The 27,587-nt window shown below is 40.8% G+C and overlaps 1 protein-coding gene across 6 annotated transcripts; it reads left to right on the forward strand.

The window, feature by feature from the left end:
• The first annotated feature begins 1,071 nt into the window (after positions 1–1,071).
• On the forward strand, positions 1,072–27,497 carry LOC119228692 (target of Nesh-SH3-like). Of its 6 annotated transcripts, XM_037488550.2 has the most exons (23): positions 1,072–1,360; positions 8,607–8,786; positions 8,891–8,959; positions 9,061–9,193; positions 10,088–10,272; positions 10,716–10,750; positions 11,997–12,045; positions 13,957–14,022; positions 14,216–14,293; positions 15,319–16,509; positions 16,984–17,061; positions 17,430–17,618; positions 18,363–18,428; positions 20,914–20,985; positions 21,961–22,086; positions 22,380–22,469; positions 22,590–22,799; positions 23,033–23,138; positions 23,842–23,921; positions 24,238–24,267; positions 24,381–24,539; positions 24,949–25,071; positions 26,483–27,497. In XM_037488550.2, the coding sequence occupies exons 1-23, from the start codon at positions 1,255–1,257 to the stop codon at positions 26,596–26,598; spliced, it is 3,537 nt and encodes a 1,178-aa protein (XP_037344447.2). In that variant the 5' UTR covers positions 1,072–1,254; the 3' UTR covers positions 26,599–27,497. The 6 variants fall into 6 exon arrangements, with proteins under 6 accessions (XP_037344447.2, XP_037344449.2, XP_062421231.1 ...); XM_037488552.2 differs by lacking the exon at positions 18,363–18,428; XM_062565247.1 differs by lacking the exons at positions 15,319–16,509; positions 16,984–17,061.
• Positions 27,498–27,587: the final 90 nt, after the last annotated feature.

Genomic DNA, 27,587 nt, shown 5'->3' on the forward strand with positions numbered 1-27,587 from the left:
TTGTCATATTCTTTCACATCATTATTTTTAGATGTACAACATACACTCACCTAAAGGATTATTAGGAACACCATACTAATACTGTGTTTGACCCCCTTTCGCCTTCAGAACTGCCTTAATTCTATGTGGCATTGATTCAACAAGATGCTGAAAGCATTCTTTAGACATTTTGGCCCATATTGATGGAGAGCATCCTGCAGTTGATTGGAGCTTTGTGACATGGTGCATTATCCTGCTGGAAGTAGCCATTAGAGGATGGTAAATGGTGGCCATAAAGGGATGGACATGGTCAGAAACAATGCTCAGGTAGGCCGTGGCATTTAAACGATACCCAATTGGCACAAAGGGGCCTACAGTGTGCCAAGAAAACATCCCCCACTGGAGGTTTTTCCCTTTTCACACCATTCTTTGTAAACCCTAGAAATTGTTGTGCGTGAAAAACTCCCAGTAACTGAGCAGATTGTGAAATACTCAGACCGGCCTGTCTGGCACCAACAACCAGGCCACGCTCAAAATTGCTTAAATCACCTTTCTTTCCCATTCTGACATTCAGTTTGGAGGAGATTGTCTTGACCAGGACCACGCCCATAAATGCATTGAAGCAACTGGCATGTGATTGGTTGATTAGATAAATGCATTAATGAGAAATTCCTAATAATCCTTTAGGTGAGTGTATATTACAGGTTTGTCTGTCCTACAAGAATCCCTTGCTCTTTATGGCCCTTCACACTTGTTTCCAAAGCCTGAGTTCACAGTGCTCACAGTGAGAAAAAGAGACAGAGAAAAAGAAAGAGAGAGGGCGAGTGAGAACAATTAAAAGCATCAAAGGCCCTCTGCGGATGGAAAGTAGGATTGCTTGGCAAACACCAGACTCGTAAGAAAGAAGAAATACGTAGTCTGGGGCGGGTAGGAAGCTTGGAGAAAATTTTCACTCCTTTTCCAGAGAAAAACAGTGTGAGATGGAAAGTGAAAGAAAAGGAGAGGTGGGGGTGGGTAATGTGAGTGGGTGTGTCCGGCACTGTCTGCTCCCTCCCTCTATTGTAGAGGTATACATGTTGCAAGAGCAGCCAGAAGTCCATTTCAGTGAGCTGCGCTAGTCCTGAGAGTTACCAGCTCAGAGAAGTAGTCCAGCCACTCCTGAGCTGCTGCACACATCAACTCAACCTGTTGGCAAAGATTGAATCAATCAACAAGGTGACAGCATCTTGTTTCTGTGTCTCACTCTGATCACCGTTAGAGACCACAGCAGAGCTGATGATGGGGATGCAGCAACACTCACAGCGCTTTCACGTCCTTTTCCTTATGATTTTCATCACTGGGATAGTTCTCTCCGGCCCTTCAACTCCTCGCAGGAGCAGAGGTAGGTGATGCTTACATCAGTTTTAAACATCTGGAGACACAACTGAATGCAAGTTGTTGTTTTTGTTTTTTTATATAGTTATGTTCCAAAATGTATGCACATTAAAGTCTGTGTGATTGTCCTCCCATGGAAACCCTGTGATTCACTGATAGCTTTCCATGGCTTCAATCTGCCTTCTGCCAAAGACATGCTGGGACACGCTTGGAGACACATTAGGTCACAGTTTTGATGGGTTTTCGTTTCAAGGATAAATTACACAAGAAAAGGTTTTGTAAGCATATTGAGACCGTTGACTACAAAGTATTTTCAGTGATGGATCGAGTTTGACAAATACAGTTTGGGTCATTTAAAAAAAATTGGTAAAGAAAAGAAGCTTCTGACGGGCAGAAATCCCCAAATACAAAAGAACAGAGCCAAAGGCTGTTATTGTTCTGAAGCCCCACCCAGTCCACATTCAATAAGTGGATTTGATACTGAGATATACTGACATACATATATGTATGTCAGTATATACATACATATATATATATATATATATATATATCCTTGAAATGAGGGGAGCAGACCAATAAAAACAGGTCAGTTACTGCTCGCAGGTTTTAACAATAGTGTTTCCAAGTTGTGGGTCAGGGGTCACGCTTGTATAGAATTTTCCTGGAACCTGTGTCCACTAAACAGATGATGATGAGTTTGTAAGTTGGGTAATTCTTTTCATTTTTATCATCAGGCAAAAATATTTTTTTTAATGGTTCGATTATTATAACTTGTCGGATGAGTTTGGGCAAAATCTTGCCTGAAATGTTTTCAAACTATCAACAGCTAACATGGAGATTATAAAAGGGTCTTTCAATTATGGAAAACACATTCAAATCAAATAGCCATTTGCAGGTTTTGATCAGTCATTTAAAGATGAAGATGAACCAGTGTCCGAGCTCCCAAAGCCTCTTGTGCAGTGTTTTTCTTCTCCAACAAGGAGAGTCAGATTTACTGAAAAGAATTGAGTTATATTGTGTTGAACCTCGATCCGGTCTCAGTCTGGAGACACACATCATCCATATTGTCTCTTTATCTCACTGCACACACACACACACAATATGTGACTCTATGCCTTGTTTCTTAGTTGAGTTAAACTTGGGCGCCCATTTGCAGACATTTGATTGCAGTAAAGGTGATCAGACTGGAGTTGATAGAAAGAGGTCAGCGCAGTGGGGGAAATGCTTCGCCCAGTGCGTAACTTGCGGGGCGAACATGGCTTGCAGAGAAATCCCAGGGTGCTTTGGCAGCAAGATGAAAGGAAATTGTGTTATTGCTTTGGGGGGGATAGTTAAACGGCAGGATCGCTCTTCTTCTTGGTTCAAGGTCCTGGTTTTAGCGTGAAATATGTCATGCAATGAGGTGCGTTTGCTCATAGATATTATAGCGTTGACAGGTTTAGGCACTGTCAGCCAAATGCTACTTCCTCAGGCTTATAATTCTCATTTAAAATTGAAGATGCGCTTTTGTAGTATACAAAATGATTTACCATGACCCCACCTAAGGACAATATATGGACTGCAAACATATCATGTGCAGATTATTAGACAGGAAATATGGAATAAGGAAGATTAGAGGACAGGTTAGATTCCTTCAAAGGACATTAGGAAGTCTACAAGGATCAAGTTGATTGAAAGCTTGTTGCTGACACGTAGTTGGGAAAGATTGAGGGAAGAAGGAGAAGGATGGGGTGGAGCAGCTCCAGCTGTAGAGAAAACAGCTTGTTTATGTTACATCTGACAGGGGGAATATATAGTGTGTCCACCAGCATGGAACCCACCATGGTGGGGAAAAATGCCAAAGCAGTCTGCAGGCGCAAGACATTCCGATTAGGGGTAATAGCGGTGAGTTCAACTGTTGTTTGCTCAACAGCTATATTATTTCAAACCCACCGTGCTCTGGCTGGAACTAAGCTGTGAAATATTTTCACACTTCATTGCCTTAAAAGAAGGTGACTTTTAAAGGTACTCTGTCCCTACGGAGCTGCAAGCCAAGTTCCCTCTCTTACCCATCCTCTTCCAGGACAGAAACCTGAGAGGCTGAAATGCAGAGTGCCAAAGCTGCAAAAGAGGAGTCAGGAAGTATTTCATCTGCAGTCATTTTAAAACCTCTTCCACCCTAAAGTATCCCATATACATGCATAAATACATATGGATTAAATGATGTTTGCCCCTGCCTTCAGGGAGCCTGGATCTGCCTGTGGTCAGGGGTATTTACAGTCTGTACAGCTCAGCTGTGATGTTCACATGTTCAAAACAAGGTGACATGACTTTATTAAATGTTACCTCTAACCACCAATACCACCACATTCATTTCAAAGAGGGGAAAATTTATTTTCCATTGCACATGAGAAAACAAAACTTGCCTTGTAGTCTTGTTCCAAGGCGTCCCCCTCTTTGCTTTAGATATTTTTAGTTCATTAGTTCCTACACCAACATGAGTGGAAAAGTCTTGAGATGATGTTTTATTTATGCTAACAGTGTTTACCTTAATACTTCTCATGTGAACACACACAGGAGAGAGACAGCTGAGCCTGAAAGTGCATCAGACAGAAAACCATGACGTGTTGATGCAAAAATATGTTTGCACATTATAATATGTATTTGCCAAATGCTGCATATCATGTGTATTGTGTAAAGTGAGCGTATTATGCTGACAACCATGTCAACCTACTCCCTTTCCCAGTGGATGATCCATCACTGATGATCATCTTAAGGTAGATGCCGTGCTGAGCCAAGATTGAGTTTCAGGTTTGAGGGCGTTTCTTCTTTACCGGCCAGCACGATTACATACTCTTAAAACAAGTCCAAGACAGAATCAATACAACTGTGACTTATTTAAGAATGTGGTGTTGGGTATTGGCTGATTTCCAGCATTTTGATGGATCTTGATCGATAGTTGACGAATTGTTGATGTTATGAGGCAGACAGCTTACTACTGCTACAACATGTCATTTAGCTGACGCTTTTATCCAAAGCGACTTACATTGCATTATAACACATGCGTTATATTTTGCCTGGGGAGCAATTAGGGGTTAGGTGTCTTGCTCAGGGACACTGCGACATCGCACATGGCATGGCCAGGATTTGAAGCACCAACCTTGCGGTTCCCAGCGCATCACACTACTCCATGTAGCACCATCGCTTACATTATGTCCTTCCCAGTATGTCATCTGATAGACATGGAAGTGAGTCTAAAATGTGGGAATAAAATTAGTGAAGCTGCCTCCAGACTGTCCGTCACCATCTTTTTACATAACAAAAATTTTATAATTATTTAAAAAATGTATTGTTGGCTATATCACGGCACAGTTGACATCTTTACTCTTAATAAAACACAATACAAGGAAAATATTAACATGAAGGGTTAGGAGACCATGGGCCACTGGCCATAGATATGCTATTGGATGCTCCACCTCTTCCAAGGTCATTTGCTTTTCTCAGTGGAAGTTCTGATTCTCTCTGCCATTGTTTTGTGTCTCTTTACAGTCATTTTGCATATCTTTGAGGTTGTTTTGTGTCTTTGCAAACTTTTTTTATAGGATTTTTTGTCATTTTGCTTCTCCTTTTGGTCATTGTGTTTGTTTATGGCTACTTTGTCTAAATTTTGCATCTTTTTCTTGGCGCTTCATCTTCTTTCCAACATTCACCTCAAAGAGAGTTTTCTGCCTGGTTGGTCTGTTCCATCCACGGTTATTAAGGGTACGATCATGGATTAAATGATACTCTAGTTACTTTACATGCTGTTGACAGTTTCGGCAAGAATTTGGAATTCAAAAAATCAATTATTATTTTCCCCATCATTCATTATTCATCCACATAAACACACAGCATGACATTGTTCCTTAGCAGATTTTTCTTTGGCTAGCTAAATGTGAATAGTTTTCCTTTGCGCTACAGTTGATTGATTACCAGGAATTGGGCTGGATGTGTTCCTAAAGCTTTATTCATTTAACTTTGGAAATACTGATTAGTCTTAACAGTCCCTAAGTGGTGTTTGGGCCAAATGGCCTAAGCTCTGGACGGGTTGTCGTGGGACTGAGCCAGTGTTTGCTTGTACTGGAGTTGAATCCACGCTGCCAGAAGTTTCCTAAAATTCTCCAAGTCCTTCTCCCTCAGAGCCAATCCCCCTCATGTTTTATTGGAAACATTGATGGAAGAATCACAACAAATGCAGTTTTGGTAGCAAGCACATTAGCTGGAAAAGTGTGAGGGTATCTTTCAAATGCAGGGCTTCCCCCTCTTTCACTGTCGGTGTCTGTTTTGGCGTCTGGCAGCTGTTGGCAATATTACTCATGCAAAGTTCCACTATTTCATTTAATGTTCAAACACAAGCCATAATCCAGGCAGCACGTCCATAGTTCGAAGCCTGGTAGACTAATGGAGGTTAGGTCTTTTTCTGATTTCCAGCACATAAAAATAAAAGGAAATATAATTGAATTCATAAATAAGCCCTTAATTCTTTCTTGACTTAAAGGGCTTTACGCACACTGAATATGGTAAAACATAACCACAAGGTAATAAAAACCAGCTACATTCATGGCTCACCATTTATTAGCCAAGACCGGTGTGGTTATTTATTGATGTAGTGTCATTTAGAAGTCACACTTCTGGCCCAGCTGCACTCATTGGAGTTATCTGGTAATGATGACAATTCGTGTTAGAATCTGGCTAATTGCTAACATGCCTGGTTCTCGGGGTAGCAGAGCCAAGAAAAAGATTTGAAAAGGCATCCGTCCTTTGCAGGTCTTGAGCTGCTTGTCAGTTCAATATGCTATTTTGTAACATGCCTCACTTTACCGAGACTTGCTGGATATACACACACACACACACACATTATATACACTCACCGGCCACTTTATTAGGTACACCTGTCCAACTGCTCGTTAACACTTAATTTCTAAACAGCCAATCACATGGCGGCAGCTCAGTGCATTTAGGCATGTAGACATTGTCAAGACAATCTCCTGCAGTTCAAACTGAGCATCAGTATGGGGAAGAAAGGTGATTTGAGTGACTTTGAACGTGGCATGATTGTTGGTGCCAGAAGGGCTGGTCTGAGTATTTCAGAAACTGCTAATCTACTGGGATTTTCACGCACAACCATCTCTAGGGTTTACAGAGAATGGTCCGAAAAAGAAAAAACATCCAGTGAGCGGCAGTTCTGTGGGCGGAAATGCCTTGTTGATGCCAGAGGTCAGAGGAGAATGGCCAGACTGGTTTGAGCTGATAGAAGGGCAACAGTGACTCAAATAACCACCCGTTACAACCAAGGTGGGCATAAGAGCATCTCTGAACGCACAGTACGTCCAACTTTGAGGCAGATGGGCTACAGCAGCAGAAGACCACACCGGGTGCCACTCCTTTCAGCTAAGAACAGGAAACTGAGGCTACAATTTGCACAAGCTCATCGAAATTGGACAATAGAAGATTGGAAAAACGTTGCCTGGTCTGATGAGTCTCAATTTCTGCTGCGACATTCGGATGGTAGGGTCAGAATTTGGCGTCTACAACATGAAAGCATCGATCCATCCTGCCTTGTATCAACGGTTCAGGCTGGTGGTGGTGGTGTCATGGTGTGGGGAATATTTTCTTGGCACTCTTTGGGCCCCTTGGTACCAATTGAGCATCGTTGCAACGCCACAGCCTACCTGAGTATTGTTGCTGACCATGTCCATCCCTTTATGACCACAATGTACCCAACTTCTGATGGCTACTTTCAGCAGGATAATGCGCCATGTCATAAAGCTGGAATCATCTCAGACTGGTTTCTTGAACATGACAATGAGTTCGCTGTACTCAAATGGCCTCCACAATCACCAGATCTCAATCCAATAGAGCATCTTTGGGATGTGGTGGAACGGGAGATTCGCATCATGGATGTGCAGCCGACAAATCTGCGGCAACTGTGTGATGCCATCATGTCAATATGGACCAAACTCCCTGAGGAATGCTTCCAGCACCTTGTTGAATCTATGCCACGAAGAATTGAGGCAGTTCTGAAGGCAAAAGGGGGTCCAACCCGTTACTAGCATGGGGTACCTAATAAAGTGGCCGGTGAGTGTATATACACTATATATAAAATATGAGTCAGCAGTAGTTACAACCAGTATTTTCATAGTAGATCCCATCCCCTACTACATAACCTGATTGGTAAGAAACTTTTCTATTTCTCATGGGTGGAGAGGCTGCCCTTTACTACTCTCAAGTACCTTCATCCTAATTTTGAATACAGACCAACAGGGTTTTTTTGGTCACTGCAATGGGTGTGATCCCCATGATCTTTGAACTTTCCATCACTTCAGCAAGCAGAAAAAAAAATAATGCCAGAAACACAATTCCTATTTTGTTGAGTTCCTTGGTTTATTGCATCACACCCTTTAATGCTGGTTGTCGTCTAATATCTGTCTCCAGGCTCTGCTTAGGACTGTATTACGTAAAAGACAATTCTGGCACAACAATGCAATTTCTTGAAAAAGCAATGTGGGTCAGGACAGAGAAAGAAATACAAAAAAGCATTATTTCCACTTTCTGGTCAAATAAACACAAGAATGATTAACCCTAAGTTTTAATAATGGTTGTTCACATATTTTATTGGAAATGACGTATATATTTCAAAAGTAAACTGTGCACTGACAAATATCTTGACACCCAATATAAAAGCTTCAATGTATGCAGTTTATGATGCTTTTAAATTCAGATGTTTAATGTGTGTACTAATGTTCTCATCCTGTTAGAAAGACCAAATAAAAAATGTTATTAGGCACTTCAATTTTTGAGCTCACTTAATAAAATCACCATTATGACCTTCTAGTAAAACTTACACCTCAGCAGAACAAGGACCAGTCACAGGGGAGTTTGAGGTGAGGACAGACGTGTTGTAAAATAGAAGCATGTGTAAATCTGTGAAGTCTTCCTACAAGCCTTGCATTCTCCTTTCACTAAACAAGGAATGGGAAAAAAACATAGAAAAGAGAAGTTTATTCAAGAGTTGAGCGGTATTATCTTCTCTTTTATTACTTTCGATGTGTGTTTTGAATTCCTGGCTGTCTGTAAGGATTAGCCTTGACCGCGCTATTACCGAAAGCTCGGTTGTATCTTAAAATACTTGCATTGTACCGAAGTGTGCATTTTTCCACTTCACTGTGTCTTAAATGGACATGTTTAAAATCCACATTAAATGGAAACCCTTGCGTCTTCTCCTTCCTCCACAGTGAGACGTCAGAACATGAAAGTCCGCATAAACGCCACAGGAGACACCATCGTGATGACGTTTTTGCATCCCAACGCTGACACCAAGCTGGAGGGTTACATCCTAGGCTACGGCAGCAGCATGTTCTCCAAACAGTTCATCCAACTGCCTGAGAACGGACAGCCCTATGAGACTGAGTTTGGTAAGGAGAAACAGGCTGCTATGATGCAAACTTGAATGGCATTTTGGCATTTCATTTAGTGGAGAGAGCTTGGATGTCAACCTCTAGTTGATTTCTGTGTTTAGATGCTGAGCCCAAGTACCTTATCGCCGTTCAGCCTATCCCAAACAATGAGGTGAAAAAGCAGTGCACAGGTACTGTAAATGCTACTACAAGATCATCACCAAGCTCATGTGGGGAATGGAGCAACGAGGGTGGACGTGGAGGCTAAAGTAAAATGTCTATTTGTTCAAAGGTAAAGTGGAACTGCAGAAACCGCTACACCTGGTTATCGGGTCGGTAACGCCCACCTCAGTGCTATTGTCTTGGGGGACCCTACTGAAAACTCCCTATGAAGGCAATATCATGAAGGACTGCCTAGAGGATGGGTGAGATGACACAATAACACACATTTCATTTAACAAACAATAGCAGGGGGTTTTAAAGTCTGACCCTGTGGATCATCTACCTTAGTTTAAAGAGGATATATAGTGTTTCAATTCATTTAAATATCTTGTTGGGTTTAACTTGAACACCTGTAGTTCTTTGCATTGTGGAATTTGGCCCATACTAAAATAATGCAGTAGCTCTTACAGAAGCTAGTGACAGTTTGCAATGTATAACCTAGAGCCTGAAGAAAAGGTTCTGGAGTAGGGGGGTTTTCTATAATGTCTAAACAGAGTTATGGATTTTTATTTGATCAGTTGACATCTGATTACTATATGCTCAAGGAGTTTATTAACTGGACGTAAAATAAGAAGACACTTACCCCTTACTGCTCCCCAAGCAAAAGAGTAAATGAAAAAAACATGCGTTAAAAATGTAATGTAAGTCGCTTTGCATAAAAGCATCACCTAAATGACATGTAATATAAATATAGTGAGCCCGACAGTGCTGTCTGTCATGTAATTTAAAAAATACATTTTCAAAGGGTTTAGGTTTAATTGATCAAATCCTACTAGGCTTTTCAGAAAAAAATAGTTTTATGTTTAATGTTTTCCTTTAGTTTTTATGGACAAGAAAGTATGTATTGGCCCTTCTGTCAAAAGATAAGTAGTTTTCTATTTCAGCATCCAAAGATTGGAAAATGTTTTTTCCTTAAAAACAAGGCTAAACTAAAATCTACCCCTGCTGAATATTTTTAGGACAAGATGATGAAGTTTAATGGGATCTGAATGTACTAAGAAGTTGGCATTTGTTCTAGATATTGTTTCATCTCGATGTCTGAGTTTCTTTAAAGTCCTTCAATGTCCCTGTGTTCTGTTTTTGTTCCTTCTACTCAGACACTACACGGTGCGTTATCGCGAGCGGAGCAGGAAGTGGCACTATCAAACCTGCCCCACTAGCGATACGGTCATCGACAACCTGAGGCCCAACACAGTTTATGAGTTTGGTGTTCAGCCCACCTCTAAGGACGGCACAGGAGTGTGGAGCAAGCCGGTCATTCACAACTCACGGGGCATAGAAGGTACGCTTTGAACTTGTCCAACAGTACGGCAGTGTTATGTCAGTCATAATAACATAAAGGATTAAATAGGTAGCTAAACATAAAGTATGTTCGAGTCCTATTTGAATGTAGAAAGGATCGGTCTGATCACTACGGTCTTGTTCTCTGTGGACAAATGTAACACAGCTTCAACAAAGTATTGCTTCAATCTTATCCAATCTATCTGATCTTTATTTTCCAAAAACCTTCTGCATGATTTTCCTTGGGGTGCATAAATTGGTGTGATTGTTAATTTAGCAGCATTTCGCACATAATGGCAGCAGAAGACACTAACAGTCTGAATAAAAACCTGATTCTTCCAAGATAAAATGCATCTTGAGGAAAGTGTTGGTTTTGTTTAGTCCGTTTCCTGTTCAATTAGTTCCACTGTGCTAATAGCTTTTTATCTTGTGTCATATTTTTAGAAAAGAAAATCTTTAAGCGTCCAGTCAACCCTGTGGTAAGTATTGAACACATTTGATTCAAGTTTAACCAAAGAAGTATTTCTAATGTGACTGTAACGCACCACAAGAGACCAGAGTGAACCCAAGCGCAGAGCGCAGCTTTATTGACTGAGTACAGACAAGGATCAGGCGTAGTCGTGTCCAGTGAACAGGCAGGGGGGTCGAAAGCCAGGCAAGCGGGGAACGGACTGAGGCACCGTCAGGGAGCAGGCGAGGTCGTAGCTGGAGGTCAGGCAGGGGGTCGAGAGCCGGGAGCGTGGAGATAGGCAGAGGTACCGTCGCGGGTCAGGCAGGCGTGAACGAGGTCTGGGACAAACGAGAGGTCAATAACAATAGGCAGAAACCAGATATCGAGAGAACGCTCAGAATGTGATGGAAACATGCACTTCACACCGGCCTCTGGGGCTTCAGCAGCTTAAGTATCCAGCCTCTCCTGATGAGAGACGAGCCACAGGTGCGTTGGTGGGAGTGGCCGTGCCCGCTCAGTGGGCTGATCCTGAATGGCACAAACCACTGTAGCGCAACACAGAGGGGTGACTGAGATCCCGAGCTTCGGACCTCAGTATTCTGGAGACGGGGAAAGTCTGTTTGTGACAGTGACGCTGTATCTTGTAGATTGTCTTATTTTAGAGTGGTACTGTATGGATATGTGAAATTAAATTTGGGTGGCTGCAAGCTAGTGACGCTTCAGTTACACCTCCTCTCCTCATAATGAATACATTTGAACAGGTTGTTTATTTGGAACAGTCAAAACGCTTTAGAGTCCATGATGAGCACTTCTTAGAGTTTATACTCTGGGTTGTTTGCCTTAGTTTTCCATCCAACTGTTGAATGGAAACAGTACCAGTGCAGCCAGGACCAACCACGCCAAGAGAGCAGTCTGTAACTAGCAAACTCCCGGAGAGGAAGAAAGAAGAGGAAAAAAATTAAGACAAAGGACAAGATAGAAGAGTTGCTAACTGTGGAAATTTGTCGAGTTAAGAATCTGAATCTCAATCAAGTCATTTATTGCACCGTATGTTACACAGAGAGGAATCTGTCTTGGTGATTGGTGCCAAATAAGAATGAAATAGGTTTGCTGACCCTGCATGTGCCATGCTTCTGGCTCGTAAAACACCACAGCTGTTGAGAATCAACCATAACAGTTGCCCTAACAGAGGAAAACTTCAAATAACTATAAATTTATCATGGAGTTGAGGACTATGTCTTTTAGTCTTCTTCTTTTTGTCTTTGACTCTTCAGAAACCTTTAACGCCAGTTCCACACTCCTTCCCTTTTTCTCCACGCCATGGTAAGTCAATAGACATAAGTAATGTCTCTTGCAAGAGACATGCTTCTTTGGGTCAAGCATCCCGAACCGTTTTTTTATAGAGATGTTTATGAAATGCTATAATTTCTCGCCACTCAAAATATTTCGTTTCAGCCATTCTCATTGACCCCTACTTTACTCAGCACTGCAAAGATTTAACTGAGATGTATCATTACTTTTTTATCAGTCAGGACATGTTTATGTTAAGTCCAACTTCTTTTAAATTCATAATTTTCATTCCATGATAATCGGTATTGCAATATTTACTGTGCTCAACAAATCAAGATAACAAAAAGGCAGATAAACAACAAGATACAACCAATAAGATAGTGTGCAATGTGAATTAATCAAACAATTATGTATAATCACAACAATTGTGATTATTATTATACATTGAGTATTTAAACATATCCTCTCACTTTTCATTGCAGTTTAATTTTTGACTACAGGCAGCAGTTTTCAGCGTAAAAGGGTCAGAAACCTGCAATACATTGCTAGTACAGCACCAAACAGCAAATGCATGAAGTAAAAAACTAGGTTGTTAACATAGTACCATATACAGCAGGTGAAATAAGTATTGAACACGTCACCATTTTTCTCAGTAAATTTATTTCCAAAGGAGCCGTTGACATGGAATTTTCACCAGATGTTGGTAACAACCAAAGTAATACATACATACAAAGAAGTTCAGAAATAAAGTTATGTGTAACAATGTGAAATGACACAGGGAAAAAGTATTGAACACGCTTACTGATATTTATTCAATACTTTGTACAAAAGCCTTTGTTAGTAATGACAGCTTCAAGACGCCTCCTGTGTGGAGAAACTAGTCCATGCTTTGCTCTGGTGGGATTTGGGCTCATTCTTCCACACAAACAGTCTTCAAATCTTGAAGGTTCCGTGGGCCTCTCCTTTGAATCTTGATGGGATTTAAGTCAGGTGATTGTGGACCATTCTAGCAGCTTTATTTTATTTCTTTGAAACCAGTTGAGTTTCTTTGGCTGTGTGATCATTGTCTTGCTGAAATGTCCATCCTCGTTTCATCTTCATCATCCTGGTCGATGGCAGCAGATTTCTGTCAAGAATGTCTCTGGAAATTTTCCCATTCATCCTTCCTTCAATTATGTGAAGTTTGCCAGTACCATTTGCTGAAAAGCAGCCCACCATGATGTTCCCACCTCCAAACTTCACTGTTGGTGTTTTAGGGTGATGTGCAGTGTCATTTCTCCTCCAAACATGGTGTGTATTATGGCATCCAAACAGTTCAATGTTGCTCTCATCTGACCACTCTACATTCTCCCAGTATTTCACTGGCTTTTCCAAATGTTGTGCAGCAAACTTTAAACGAGCTTCAACGTGCTTTCATTTTATTTATTTTTTTCAGCAATGGAGTCTTGCGTGGTGAGCGTGCATATAGGCTTTGGCGGAGTGCATTACTGAGACCTTTTTTTAGGCCATCGGTTGGGACGGAACCAGCTGATATTAATTTGCACTGACAAGGGTCTGGATTGCTTTTTAATTACAGATAGTTTTCAGCTGTTGTCTTGGCTTTCCACACCTTTTTGCACCTCCCTTTCTTCATGTGTTCAATACTTTTTCCCTGTGTCATTTCACATTATTACACATAACTTTATTTCTGAACTTCTTTGTTTTGGTTTGATGTCAATAGCTCCTTTTGGAAATATGTTTACTGAGAAAAATGGTGACGTGTTCAATACTTCACCCGCTGTATATAGTCAGTCATTGGAGACGGCCAGAAAACAGAGCTTGAATGAGAATGAATTGTGTTGGAATAGGTGCATGAATATTTATGTTTTACACAACTCTTTGTTTCAGGAATTTCAGGATATCTTATGTGTGACACCTTGACTTAAATCTCTATTTCCATGTCAGTTCCCCATAACAGGACCCATGGCAGACAACCTGCTTTGCGGAACATAGCCCCAAAGACTACTTTTGGTGATTACCTTTCTGACATAAAACTCAGAGGTCTGAGGTCAGAAAAACGGTCTTGACCTTATATCTGAATACGTGTTTTCTCTCACTATCCTTTTTATTGTTTATTGCACATAGTTTTATTTGTGTACATTCTGCAGCACATACAATATTAACTTTTCTCCCAGGGTCTACTAATGTCCACTATATTTCTCAGCTCCCACCACAACTGCTGCTCAGGAATCTCTGTCGACCAGTGGATCCGCACTGCCTGTGGCCACCAAACAGCCAATCGGTAATCAGTGAATAATGGTTCCTTTTGACAAAACGGCCTCATTCTCATTCAGGTTCTCTTCAGTCATAGACTTGGCAGACTGTAATGAATCGGCGGAAAATGCTTTACAGTGTCTTCTGTAACCAGCTGCAAGATTAGAAAAAACATATGCATAGGATGTTTTAGTAAAGCAATAAAGCTGACTGGGATTCCTAATCATTTTGGGGTTCTGTCCTAAGTTGATGTTAAAGTAACTGATTTTAAAAATGTATTTAAGATCTACCATATTTAACAACCCTTTAAAATACCAGCCCATTCTCCAGGAAAGAATTACTGCAAAATTAATATTGACCCAAATTAATGTTGACATGTTTGTATTCCGTCGAAAGGACGTGATCAAGAATGAACAACACGTAGAGCAAGTGACAGTGTTTCTTTCTCCAATTTATGTTTCACAATATTTACAGGTAACCTTAATTCTATTGATTAAGGTTGGTCATGCAAATGGTTTGTCACAATGTTGTACCTGAATGTATCAAACAACCAACTTGGATGGATCCAAAAAACGTAATAGACTCAAAGGCTCCTTCAAACGCAGCCTAGCTTGGAAGCATTCAACCACAATTTATTTTGCACCAAGAAGTTAATCAAATGTCTTCAAATGAATATGAACAAATTAATAGGTTGATTTGGAGGATCCCGTCTTTGTTGAGGGTTCACAGTTTACATTTCTCATTGATACACAGTAGGCAAATCATGGAAATAATAAAAATGTTTGGTTGGTGGACAAATTACACTAGAATGAGAGGTATTTTTAAAATCATCACCATAACAATGAGATGAGTTTCTAAATGTTGCAAATGTCAATGTTTTCTATTGTTTTTCTGCCTTCCTGTGTTTTTTTTCTCTCTCTCTCTCTCTCTTGCTCGCTTTCTCTCTCTCTTCCTCTAGTAATTTTTTTGTAAAAGAACCTTGCCTAAATATTATTTTCAAAATCATATTTTATGGAGGCTTCATTGATATATGTCTTCTCTCACACAACCCAGGAGGAGGGGACCTCTCTACATCTGTGTTGCCTCCTTTTATGGAGGTTCCAATAGCTCCCAAATCCCATCTTCCACAACACATTATAGCCACCATTGCAACCATTTCAGTTTTTCAGAAAAATCTTAAGGAACATGAAGAATATCCTCTGAATCAACCACAACAAAGACCATTGTCCCAACCACCTGCACAACCTCAAGCAAATTCTCTGCTTCAGGCACAGTATCAAAAACCACCACAATCTAATTCCCAAGTTCAAAAACCTAAACCAAAACCCTTCCCTCAGACCCAACAACAACATAAACCCACATCAAAGCCCATACCTATGACCAAACCGCAACCCCAACCCACATACCAACCCATACCACAGACCGATCCACAACATTACCCAATGTCACAGCCCGAACCCCAAACCAAACCTCCATCCCAGTCCAAAATCCAAACCCACCCTCTGTCACAACTCCAAACAACACCTCAGCCACAACTCCAAAGTAAACCTCAGTCACAATCTTGGCAAAAGCCACATTCCCAAGTACAGCCTCAGACCTCAAACCAGGGCCGGGAAAGACCACAACCTCAACCAACACTCCAGCCCACAAACCTGGTCAAACCTCAACCACAACTTCATTCAAAGACCCAGTCTAATGGTCAAACACCTCAACCACAATATACAATTAAAACTCAGCCACAAACTACAATACAAACTCAAAAAAATATCAACCCACAAATTTCTTTAAAAACCAACACACAGGCTCAGCTTACAACCATGCAGCAGTCTAAGGACCAACAAACCACGAAACCAAAGATTAGTTTTCCTCAACCCAAGCTCAAAACACAGCCTCAACCAAAGAGCCAATCTAATCCCAGAATGCAGCCGCACTTTAAGAGCCAAACTAGGCCCAAAACACCGTCTCAAACCAAAAATCAGTCTCAAGGAAAGCCCCGAACAAGGGACCGACAAGAAGCCCACCCAAAGATTCAGCCATCGTTCCAAACCCAATCTCCAACTAAGAACAAGGCCCAACCTGCATCTTATACTCAGCTCCTTCCCAAACCAAATCGTCCCCCAAACCCCCAGACTCAATCCCCGCTTGAAACTCTACCCAGGCCACAACCACAACCTGGGCTTCAATTTCAGACCAGGACCTACTCCGATCCCACCAAGGTGACCCCAAGGCAGGCAGTCTCTACGGGTAAAAACCCTTCTTTTTGCCATCAGCAATCCACACAATTAAGTATTAAGACCGTATCCAAATTTTATTTTTAGAATTTTTTTCATATTGATTAGAATTTTGTTTGTTTATTTGGTTTAAGTTTTTTAAGAAAAGTTGTCAAAACTAGACAGATATTGTTCAAATCTGGTTAATGATCATCTTGAAAAATTGCTAATGTATCTTTGGCTTATATTTTGTTTTGAGAAACTCTTCTGAGCCACGATTAAATGTTTTTGAATTGGAAAGAGTTCATATGTTTATTGTCTAAACGTTTTACTGTAGTGTTTTCTGACTACAGTTTACTCTTTGTATTTATCATAGTCACAAGAACAGCTGCTTTTATTTGAACACAATACAACAACCTCCTCTTCCATAATCTCCAGTATGCCCCCCTGAAAGAAAAATAATACATTTGTGCTATGTTACATAAATAGTGAGTTTTCTTTTATACAGCTCCTAGTCCACCAGAAGAGGGCAAACCTCTACCAAGACCTGCCCTGGCTACAGAGAAGGCTGATAGTTACAATAAGGGTAAACGCTATGACGAGTTTGTCCCATTACCATCTTTGCTTTGTCAGGTCACATGGAGCCCAGTGCTTCAGTTGTACTTCAAACCATTGGATGATATCACTGCTTCCCCATCTCCATCTCCATCCTACCACCCTACACAACCCACCCCATCATTGCCCCTGCCTCCATGCGTGCCTTCACCTCACCCCCGCCCCATTCACAGCCAGAACAGTCTTGCCAGCTTTCAATCTCATTTATGCCTCTCTGTCATTCCAGTCATTGTCCACTGTTCTACGTTGTTTTCACCAATGTCTTATTTATTCCATCTAGGTAAAGTTAACAGGAGTGGACCATCTCTAAACACCAAAATTGCCTCTCTGCTTATTTAGGTCCTGGCGCCCACAGGCCATTCGTAGCTGAAGTTCCTCGTTCTCCCATTAGTTCATCAGTTCCTCTAGCGGGAAGAAACTCCACGCTGTCCCACACCAGGGTTCCTCCTCACCCCACTCGTAAGAGTGGCAGGGCATTTTCTCCGTCCAAGACATTCACCTCCTCTCACAGCTCCAGCACACCTGAGGGTAATCGAGATCCGAATTTCCTTTCCTTCCCTTTTCCCAAGTTACTCCCTCAGGTTGTTCTCCCTTGTTAGCTCTTCTCATGCTCTTATCTGCAACTGTGCATCACAAACAAAAGCTGATGGCTCTTGATATATCCTTCTATCTGTTTGAATGCACACAACTGCACCAGTTGATGATCCTTCTCCCTGCTGATCTCCTCTTCTACCTTAGCTCACAGTCCATATATTCTCATGCTCTGCCACATGTGCTCGATGAGTGTTTCACAGGGTTACCACGAGCAGAATGGACGTCTCTTGGGTCAGAATCGTTAACATGATTTACAGTCCATCTTGCCGTCTGTGGGAATTCTGGCCGCAGCATTGGCCAGAACACATCACATTGTACACCAACTTTGCCAAGCCAAGCACTGTGCAGACAGTATAGCTTCCATAGCCAGTCACTCTTTTCTTTCTGTCACTGCATTTCCCCCACCTCTCCCCAAAGAGTTGGAGAAAAATAAAGTGTCAAATTTACGAAGACAAAATGAACGGTTTTATAGTCCCAATTGTGTATCCAGAACAGAAACCAAGTTAACGGCACAAAAAAGCCTGCAGCTTTGTTTTAACTGAAAGTAGACAGAAAGAAAAGGAGATGGTAAGAAAGAGACAACAAGCATTTATTCTCAAGCCCTTTCTTTTTATTTGGAATTTGTTCGTCACACTGAAACAAATATCTATATAACAAACCTTTTTCTCCCTCCAACAGCCGATGGGGCGCGTCATAGGGGCAATGCTCTACCTAAACCTGTGGTGTGGTCAAGAGTGAAACCTGGTAAACAAAGATAACCACCTCTCAGTGTTCCTCATTCACTAACCTAAGAGGCACTGCTATGTCCCATCTTACACAGATTTTTGCTTTTGACACAATCCTTTCATGCTTTGTGATTGTGACCCTGTGTGTCAGCGTGACGTTTTGTGTCAGATCATGGTCTCTGTGGTCCTATCGCCCCAATAACTTTGACTGAGACTGAAGCCATACTTTTATTTTTGGCATATAGCGGCCCTCTTCACATTGTTTAGTGTATGGCACATATGGACCTGTAATCGGGCACTGGTTTCAATTAGTTTTAGACTAGCTTTAGCCTACTTGCTGTGAAAGGTAAATGTGCTCTGTTCTTTTTTTGATCTCTCACATTGTTTCAATTCTGCCTGGCAGGCTCGGGTAATTACAGTGATGGAATCCATCTCAAGTAGTAATGCAAACCAAGTTGGACCGTGTGTGTCAATGCTGACGCTCTGCTCACTCCTTGTGTATAGCGAGCACAGGTTGTGCTTCAGTCCCAGGTCACAGCTCATGTATGTTATTTCTGGAAACTGACAGTTTCAGAGGTCTTCAAGGAGTCAGATGGCTCTCTGGAAGGAACTCTACAAAAAATAAGTATCTTTGCCCGCTACCCCGCATAAAGCTTCTTGTTATGGTTTCTTCCTTTCCAAAAAGACGCAACACATGGGTCACTTTTCCCCCGCATGGAGTAAAAGACGTAAAAGAACACATTATCATCATTACTTGTTATGTTACGCAGCACACTGCGACCTTGTGAAGTAAACAGCAGCTAGAACAACGTTTTGCTTTTTGCTGTGAATTCGAGAGTTTCCTTGACAGTTTTATAGAGCTCAGTTTCACATTGGCAATGCTACCTGCAAATTAACCTGAAATTATTTCAAATATCTGCTTTTAGTGCACTGTTCAGTGTCCATCCATAAATCCCATCCATGAAATCTGAGTATGGGTTGCTAAAACAACAAAGCCCAGTGATGTGTTTTTCAGTGGGAATATATATTTATGATCTGAAACCTCAGTCTTGGTGTTTCGATGAAAATTATTTTCTTGTTTTCGCATTAACGATGAAGTTATCTGACAGAAGCCAGCACTCACAACACTGCTGCTGTTTTACATCATCACAGAACTGAAACTGAGGCCTTTGGCACAGCAGAGACTCAGCCTGCTGTTTGAGGGGTTTATAGTGCGACAGCAAACCCATTCAACAGTTTCTACAAACTGTTTCTACACACTGTTGAATGCCAACATTCACACACATTCATACAATGATGACACATACCACGGTGTAAAGGTGCCAAATTACACATCAGGACCAAGCTGTACATATATATTCATATACGTGTACTCTTTGGGGCATTTTGTCATTTGACAGAACACATTATAGAAATTATGGAGAGAGAGCAAGAGGTTTGATTCTCATTTTCATTTAGCATGACATCACTCATCTGGACTGACTGTCCTTCACTACACGTAACCCTGTCCTGAGACTGGCATTCAAATTACTTCAACGCCATATTGTGTGGCCTTCTGAATGAGCATATGTTTGCCATTTGCTATCAGTTATATAATGTGGTAGTCACAGGCCTGCCTTGAATGTACTCTCAAGGCTAATCAGACTTGCTGGCAGATGTTATTTTAGTTTGTCTTTATAGCCTCAACTCATTTCTCTTGGAAGTGTGGATGTTCTGGAAATTAACTCTAACTGGCAAAAGCATTGAAATTGAATGATACCATGTTACCCCTGAGTTTACCCACCACCTCTGAGGTTGTTTTCACACCTAACTGGTTTGGGTAGCCCCATTGTTAAATTGTTTTTACTTATCTAGTTTGTTGAGGAAATTTCAACTTTTGTGTTCATTAAGCAGTTTAGAGCTCAGTTTAACTGACCTGCAGGACTTATTCAGGGGGAAAGGCTGTATTTTATTGTTTTCTCCATGGTGCAGGAATATGGCAGAAGATTTGATGGTCAAACAGTATTAGATCCAAAATGACGGCAGTCAAAATCTTACAAAAAATGGTTGGATCTGCGATCCAAATAGGATTTTCCACTCTAAGGTTGTTCTTGCGGGGATTTCTGGGTGAATGACTATAGCCCCGGTTTCTAGTTTCAAGGTTTTTCAACACTGACATGGTTTTCATTAGTCAAAGACCATGGCAATGCTCTGTGGCAGCACTTCACAAAGCAAAGCATTTTAGATGCAAGCCCGTCGTCTTTCGTGTGCTTTATTGTTGTTTGTATATTATGTTTGGGTTTGTACACTGACATTTTAACAAACAAAGAATTACTGCAGTCTTCTACCCTAGCTCTGGTCTCTCTCTCGTGTCCATAAACTTTACATTTATTCATCATTATTGCACTATAAAAATAACCAACAACACTTGTTTTCAGTTTCTTTTTATCTCTTCTTCAGTGCCGACCACCTGTTCTGTATCAATGTGATCCTTAATCTGAAAATGGACTCTTGTTTCCCACAAGTCCCTGCTGTCCTGCGCCCCTCTATTCCTGTCAACAAGAGACCCAACCTGGTGGGGAAACCTAGTGACCATGGTGAGGGCAACAGGGATGGCCGCACTGACCACTGCTGCACCTTGTCCTGTATTCTGTAACTATACACACACAACAGCAGGCTGAGGGGAAATGCTTGTCTTAAGATACATCTTTAGCTTGTGCTTCTCAAACTGTTCCTGCAACTCTTCCTTCTAATGCATAGCATGTTTTATGCCTCCTTAAAACAACCATCTACCAAGTCAGAGTTAACAAGCCAAAGGCAATAACTCAACTAAGCTGACCTCCTTGAATTGACTGACAATACTTATTGAGCCTCCATTGTTTTACTCTCAATAACAAAGATGAACATATTACTGAACTATTCCATCAAAGAGCACTGTTATTTTCCTTTAAAAAAGTAATGATGATTTTTCTTTTAATGTTTTATTGTTGTCTGAATGAAGTTTTCTACACTTAATCCTTATTGCTACGCTAGTGTGAAAGTACTCTTGTTTATTAGTCTCACTCCATATCTTTCCACAAGGTCAAATAAAGTCACCACAGGAATGTTGCTGTTTGCTGTTTTGACCAACTCTCAAGCTATTTTTTGCAACTGAAAAAATAAGCTTGTAATAAAATGTACTGTTTACTAATCAACAAAACAATATTCATCTTAACACTGCAGCTTATCTGAGAAGCACTTTTTTCTCGACATTCAGACTATTCTCTCTTCTTATATGTGTATAGAACCTGTGTTTGTGTTTGATTGTTTTCATGGTTCTAAGCATCTTGGCATCCTTGGTCTCAGCAGATTTCTGGTATTCTGGGTGACCTTTTTTCCCTATTGAAAGAGCACAAGAAATATTACTCAACAAGCAATCTCTGATCTTTCAAGCAGCCAGGAAAACGCCACTGAACTGCTCAGTGAGGATGGCCAGAGCAAATGGATCACAACTTTGCATGACTATGAGTCAGTTAATGAGGGTGGGTTAGGACAACTGATCTATTCTACTCCTCGTGCTGCTCTGTCCTCAGACAAACCCATGGATCTGAAGCAGGGAAGCAAGGAGTCCATCTTGAAGACATTCCCTCCGGTCACTGACAAGCCCAAGCAGGAGCGCAGACAGCAGCAGACAACCACCTCTGCCCCGGCAGTAAACGGTATGCGTGACACAAATTAACCTTCTAGGGAGGAAATATGTAGTCTAAAGCTTTCTGTCTTCAAGAAGATGTACATGTGTCATAGCAATCAGGATATTTGGCCCATGCAGTGTGCAGGTGCAAAGCCTAAAAGGTAATGAGATACATGAGAAGGCTTCTAAATCACATCAATATCCAAAGGCAGACAAAGAGTGCAGGCCAGAGCAGGTGCTGAACTGCCAGAGCTAGGAAAATGAGGACAGGGAGAGCTGCCAGGGACTCACCCTGACTCCTCTCTCCCGTTTTCTTTTCAGCCAGCCGCTTCGACATGAATGACAACTCGTCCATTTTCAGGCCCATGCCTGCGTCAGACGTAGACTTCATGGGCAAGAAGCGCTTCGTTGGTAAGACTTCATCACGGCTGTTCTACTTCTCCACTGGAGTTTTGAAAATCTCTCTCAATCGTTGACGTGAAAAAAGTAGCGTAAGCCAATTATATCTGTTTCTATTGTACCTGTCTGCAGCTCCACATGTGATATACAAGACGGATAAAAAGCCATATGAGCCGTGCTCCATCACAGCATCACTTGCTTTCTTCCCTGATGAGGAGGGTGGTGATCAGAACGTGACCGGTCCTCCCCGCATCAGTCCCTCCAACCTCACTGTGGTGACTGTGGAGGGGTGCCCATCGTTTGTCATTCTTGACTGGCAGAAAACTGACAATGACACCAGAGGTAATATAAATTCAATTACCAGAGGTAGAAAATTAGATATACACAAAATACACAGAACTTTTCAAACAAAGGGACATCACTTGGGCTTTAGGGTTTAAATAAACATATTGCATGTGTTTTAAACTGTCAGATTCAACTGGTAACAAAGCAATGAGATTGTATAATTTGTAGCTGTTCACAGCTGAAATATTGTGCTTCTTAAAACACCATGACATTTCTGCTCCTGTTGTCAGAGTATGAAGTCGTATCAACCACCAAGGGACCAAATGGAGACGAGGTGTCCGTACTGACCACAAACCAGACACACACAGCTGTAGAGAATCTCAAACCGGAGAGCAGGTGTGTGGCTCAGACATTATTGCTACCTTAACATTTCTGTCCTTTGTGTTACTCTAATTATGCACACAACTTAAGTGACACAATACGTATTGATACCAATTGTGTGATATTACTCCACTGATGAATCGGTGGGGGTGTCAAGAAAGACACCAATGCACCCAAAATACAGTGAAGCATTCTTCTAGCCAGTAAACATGGATTTAAATTTTTGAAGAATAGTTGTGTTGAAGATGGAAGTGAGCTCATTAAGTAAGAAAAAGTAATTAATGGCTGAACTGCTGGCTGATAACATTACTCAGCATTGTGGTGTATCTGAAAAAGAGGAGAATTAAATGGCTAATAGACTACTTTAAATGGGCAGTGAATTATGTTTAGATTTGCAGTAAAAATATGGCAAAAGCGACACAAAAGCTGTCGAAATCTGGGTGGAGAGTTTCACAGAGGTTTTCACTTAAATCTCAGCATCTGGAGTCTCAGAACCAGAACCCTCCCCTGGGCTGGGTTAGCTGGCCAAACTATTGCCGGGACATCTGAATGCAGCATATGGAATAACTATCAGCTCTGTGTGTGTGTAAAAGAGAGAGAAAGCGAGACGCTTATTCTTTGCTTTCAAAGAAATGAAAATGTCCTTTTGCATCCCAGGTTTATACTCTATAAAGTGGGAATTATGCCTTTTATTCATTTTTGTTCTATTTAATTTCAGTTATGAATTCACAGTTACACCAAAGAATGAGCTGGGAGTAGGACCTTCCAGTGACCCTGTTTCTTTCAGCACAGAATCGGGCAAGTTTTACAAACCATGCAATATTCTGTCCAACTAGAGAAACTTCCTCATGAACCCTGATGTTTGACCTGCTCTTAAAGACATTAAATAATCGTGTGGGACTTGGTAGTTAACATCAAATCTTAGAGACACTGTTGTTTGTTCTGAATAAGACTCAAGATGTCCCGAGATGCTCATTGAGGCAAATGATTCCTGTGGACCGGAAAACTCTGATGAAACCTATTGTCTAGCACGAGGATTCAAGATGTCTTATGACTGTTCATTCAAAGGAGTTGTATTGACCTTATTCATTGCATCCTTTTCTGGTGTTCTTAGCGGATCCACGAGTAAGCGAACATGTGTCAGGTATATATTGACTTTTTCTAGTGTGTTCCAGCAAAATCAAAATGTTCAACTTTCTTCTTTAAACAGATAACAAACATTACACTATTCCTGTGCATCTAATAATTCCGTCACAGGCAAAGATGCCATCTGGACTCAGTTTCCATTTAAATCCGACGACTACTCTGAATGCAATGGAAAGCAGTATGTGAAGAGAACTTGGTACCGAAAGTTTGTGGGAATCCAGCTCTGCAACTCCCTGAGATACAAGATCTACTTGAGCGACTCCCTCAATGGTAATTACAGACTGACTCACAATGCTCTTACTTTGTTTTATTCAAAAGCATTACCAGGTACTATACAAGGATATTTTTTAGGGCATTTGTAACATAGTATCCTATCAATTCACAACATTATGACCAACTGTACCATAACATCTTTTAAAGGATGTTTTAATGACAATTAAATATCATTTTTCATGATTTTTTTAATGCCAAGTCATACTATGATATTCTTACAAAACCTATTTTATGGCATACTATACTACGACTTAAGGACTTTGAATTTGCTTATGAATGATGTCACTTTTAAGGCATTTTTACAATGTGCTTCACCATGAAATGTCTTTTATTTGTCATCACATGCTATACTGTGACTGGATTTTTTTTCATAGCCAGGAATCTGCTTTATGTTTCCTCCCCATAGGGAAGTTTTACAACATTGGAGATCAGTCGGGCCATGGTGAGGACCACTGTCAATTTGTGGACTCTTTTCTGGATGGACGGACTGGCACCCAGTTGTTTGCTGACCAGCTACAAAGCAGGACAGGTATTTTGGTTCATGACAACCATGAAGAAATCAAGTCTTTAATTACAGCGGGTGAAATAAGTATTAAAACTGTCACCATTTTTCTCAGTAAATATATTTCCAAATGAGCCGTTGACATGAAATTTTCACCAGATGAAGAAACCAAAACAAAGAAGTTCAGAAATAAAGTTACGTGTAATAATGTGAAATGACACAGGGAAAAAGTATTGAACACGCTTACTGATATTTATTCAATACTTTGTACAAAAGCCTTTGTTAGTAATGACAGCTTCAAGACGCCTCCTGTCTGGAGAAACTAGTCCATGCTTTGCTCTGGTGGGATTTGGGCTCATTCTTCCACACAAACAGTCTTCAAATCTTGAAGGTTCCGTAGGCCTCTTCTTTGAATCTTGATCTTCAGTTCTTTCCATAGATTGTCCAATGGGATTTAAGTCAGGTGATTGTGGACCATTCTAGCAGCTTTATTTTATTTCTTTGAAACCAGTTGAGTTTCTTTGGCTGTGTGATCATTGTCTTGCTGAAATGTCCACCCTCGTTTCATCTTCATCATCCTGGTCGATGGCAGCAGATTTCTGTCAAGAATGTCTCTGGAAATTTTCCCATTCATCCTTCCTTCAATTATGTGAAGTTTGCCAGTACCATTTGCTGAAAAGCAGCCCACCATGATGTTCCCACCTCCAAACTTCACTGTTGGTGTTTTAGGGTGATGTGCAGTGTCATTTCTCCTCCAAACATGGTGTGTATTATGGCATCCAAACAGTTCAATGTTGCTCTCATCTGACCACTCTACATTCTCCCAGTATTTCACTGGCTTTTCCAAATGTTGTGCAGCAAACTTTAAACAAGCTTCAACGTGCTTTTTTTCATCAATGGCGTCCTACGTGGTGAGCGTGCATACAGGCCATGGAGGTGGAGAGCATTACTTACTGTTTCCTTTGAGACAACAGTACCTGCTAATTTCAGGTCTTTTTGAAGCTCTCCACAAGTGGTCCTTGGCTCTTAGACACCTCTTCTGATAATTCTTTTCACTCCTCTGTCAGAAATCTTGCGAGGAGCACCTGGTCAAAAAAGAATTATGGTGAAATGATTGTCTTTCCACTTCCGTATTATGGCCCCAACAGTGCTCACTGGAACATTCAGAAGCTTAGAAATGCACCTATAACCAACGCCATCATTGTGTTTTGCAACATTTAGGATGTGACGGTCTTGAGACAGCTCTTTGCTTTCACCCATCATGGGATGTGTCTTGTGTGACACCTTGGCAATGAGACCTTTTTGTAGGTCATCAGTTGGGACGGAACCAGCTGATATTAATTTGCACTGACAAGGGTCTGGATTGCCGTGTTCAATACTTATTTTACCCGCTGTGTATTGACTCTTATAATCTGCCTGTGTCTTTGTCATTCTCCAGGGTTTTATAGGGCATTGAGACAAGAACCTGTCTACTTTGGAGAGATTGGCGGGAAGTCACACGTTACTTACGTGGGCTGGTATGAGTGTGGCACACCCATACCGGGGAAGTGGTAAGATTCAACAGGCCTCTCCCCAAGAAGGACTTTGTCTGTGGGGAGGAAGATGATGTCTCCTTTCTTTCTTGTTACCTTGGACAATGTAGAAAGGTCTATCTGATGGGTTTGAACTCAGCCTACAGGTATGAACCTATACCGGGCTATTGTGTCACAAAACTATTGAGTGCATTTGTAGTCCTATATTTCTATTTATCAAAAAGTTCTCTAACAAAGGAATGCAAAGGGGTCAAAGGGCACTAAAATGTTGAATATACATTAATTCCAGTGAAGGTGTTGGGAAGCTGGCTCCCAAAGTGTAATAACTTGTATGATATTATTTATCAAAGGGGATTGTTATTATATATTCTGTATGCGCTTAGGCTTTTGAGGTGAAGAAAGTAAAAATAGCTCCCAATACCAATATGTCAATGAGCACACAAATTTTTTAATTTGTCTACTTCCATTGTTCATTTGGACTATGTAAAATATAAGTACACATAGACATGCAGAAATGACCTTCTGCTGGTCCTGAGGGATTATTAGCAGTTGCGGTTTGCACAGTATTATACTTTTGTTCAAATATGTATATGAATGAATGAAATTCATTACGTAAACCAGGGATTATAGTCTAGTTTTTAGATTTTAGGTAAAGTAACAGCTATTAGCCATATTGTTAATCTATTGTAAGGAAGCTGAAGCTTGAGCCCAATGTTTCCACGGGGTCCTTTGAAAAGATTTTTATTGCTTATGCAGTCTTGTCCTGCATTTTATAAAAGCAAATTCAAATGAATATGGAAAAAGTATATGTGGAAAAGACATGTTTTTGTGTTTTAAATCATTGAAGAGATATTACACATCTGTCACAATTGCCGTTGTCTTTAATGCACCATGTTTCTATTAATAAATGTTTTTTTTCTATTTACTGATATTTATTTCCATTTAAATTAAATGTATGTTTACAGTAAATTACATATTTTGGGGAATCTTAAAGTAATTCTTAGTCTTTAG

This window comes from Pungitius pungitius, chromosome 10 (assembly GCF_949316345.1).
Source record: "Pungitius pungitius chromosome 10, fPunPun2.1, whole genome shotgun sequence".
In the NCBI taxonomy this organism is placed as follows: Eukaryota; Metazoa; Chordata; class Actinopteri; order Perciformes; family Gasterosteidae; genus Pungitius; species Pungitius pungitius.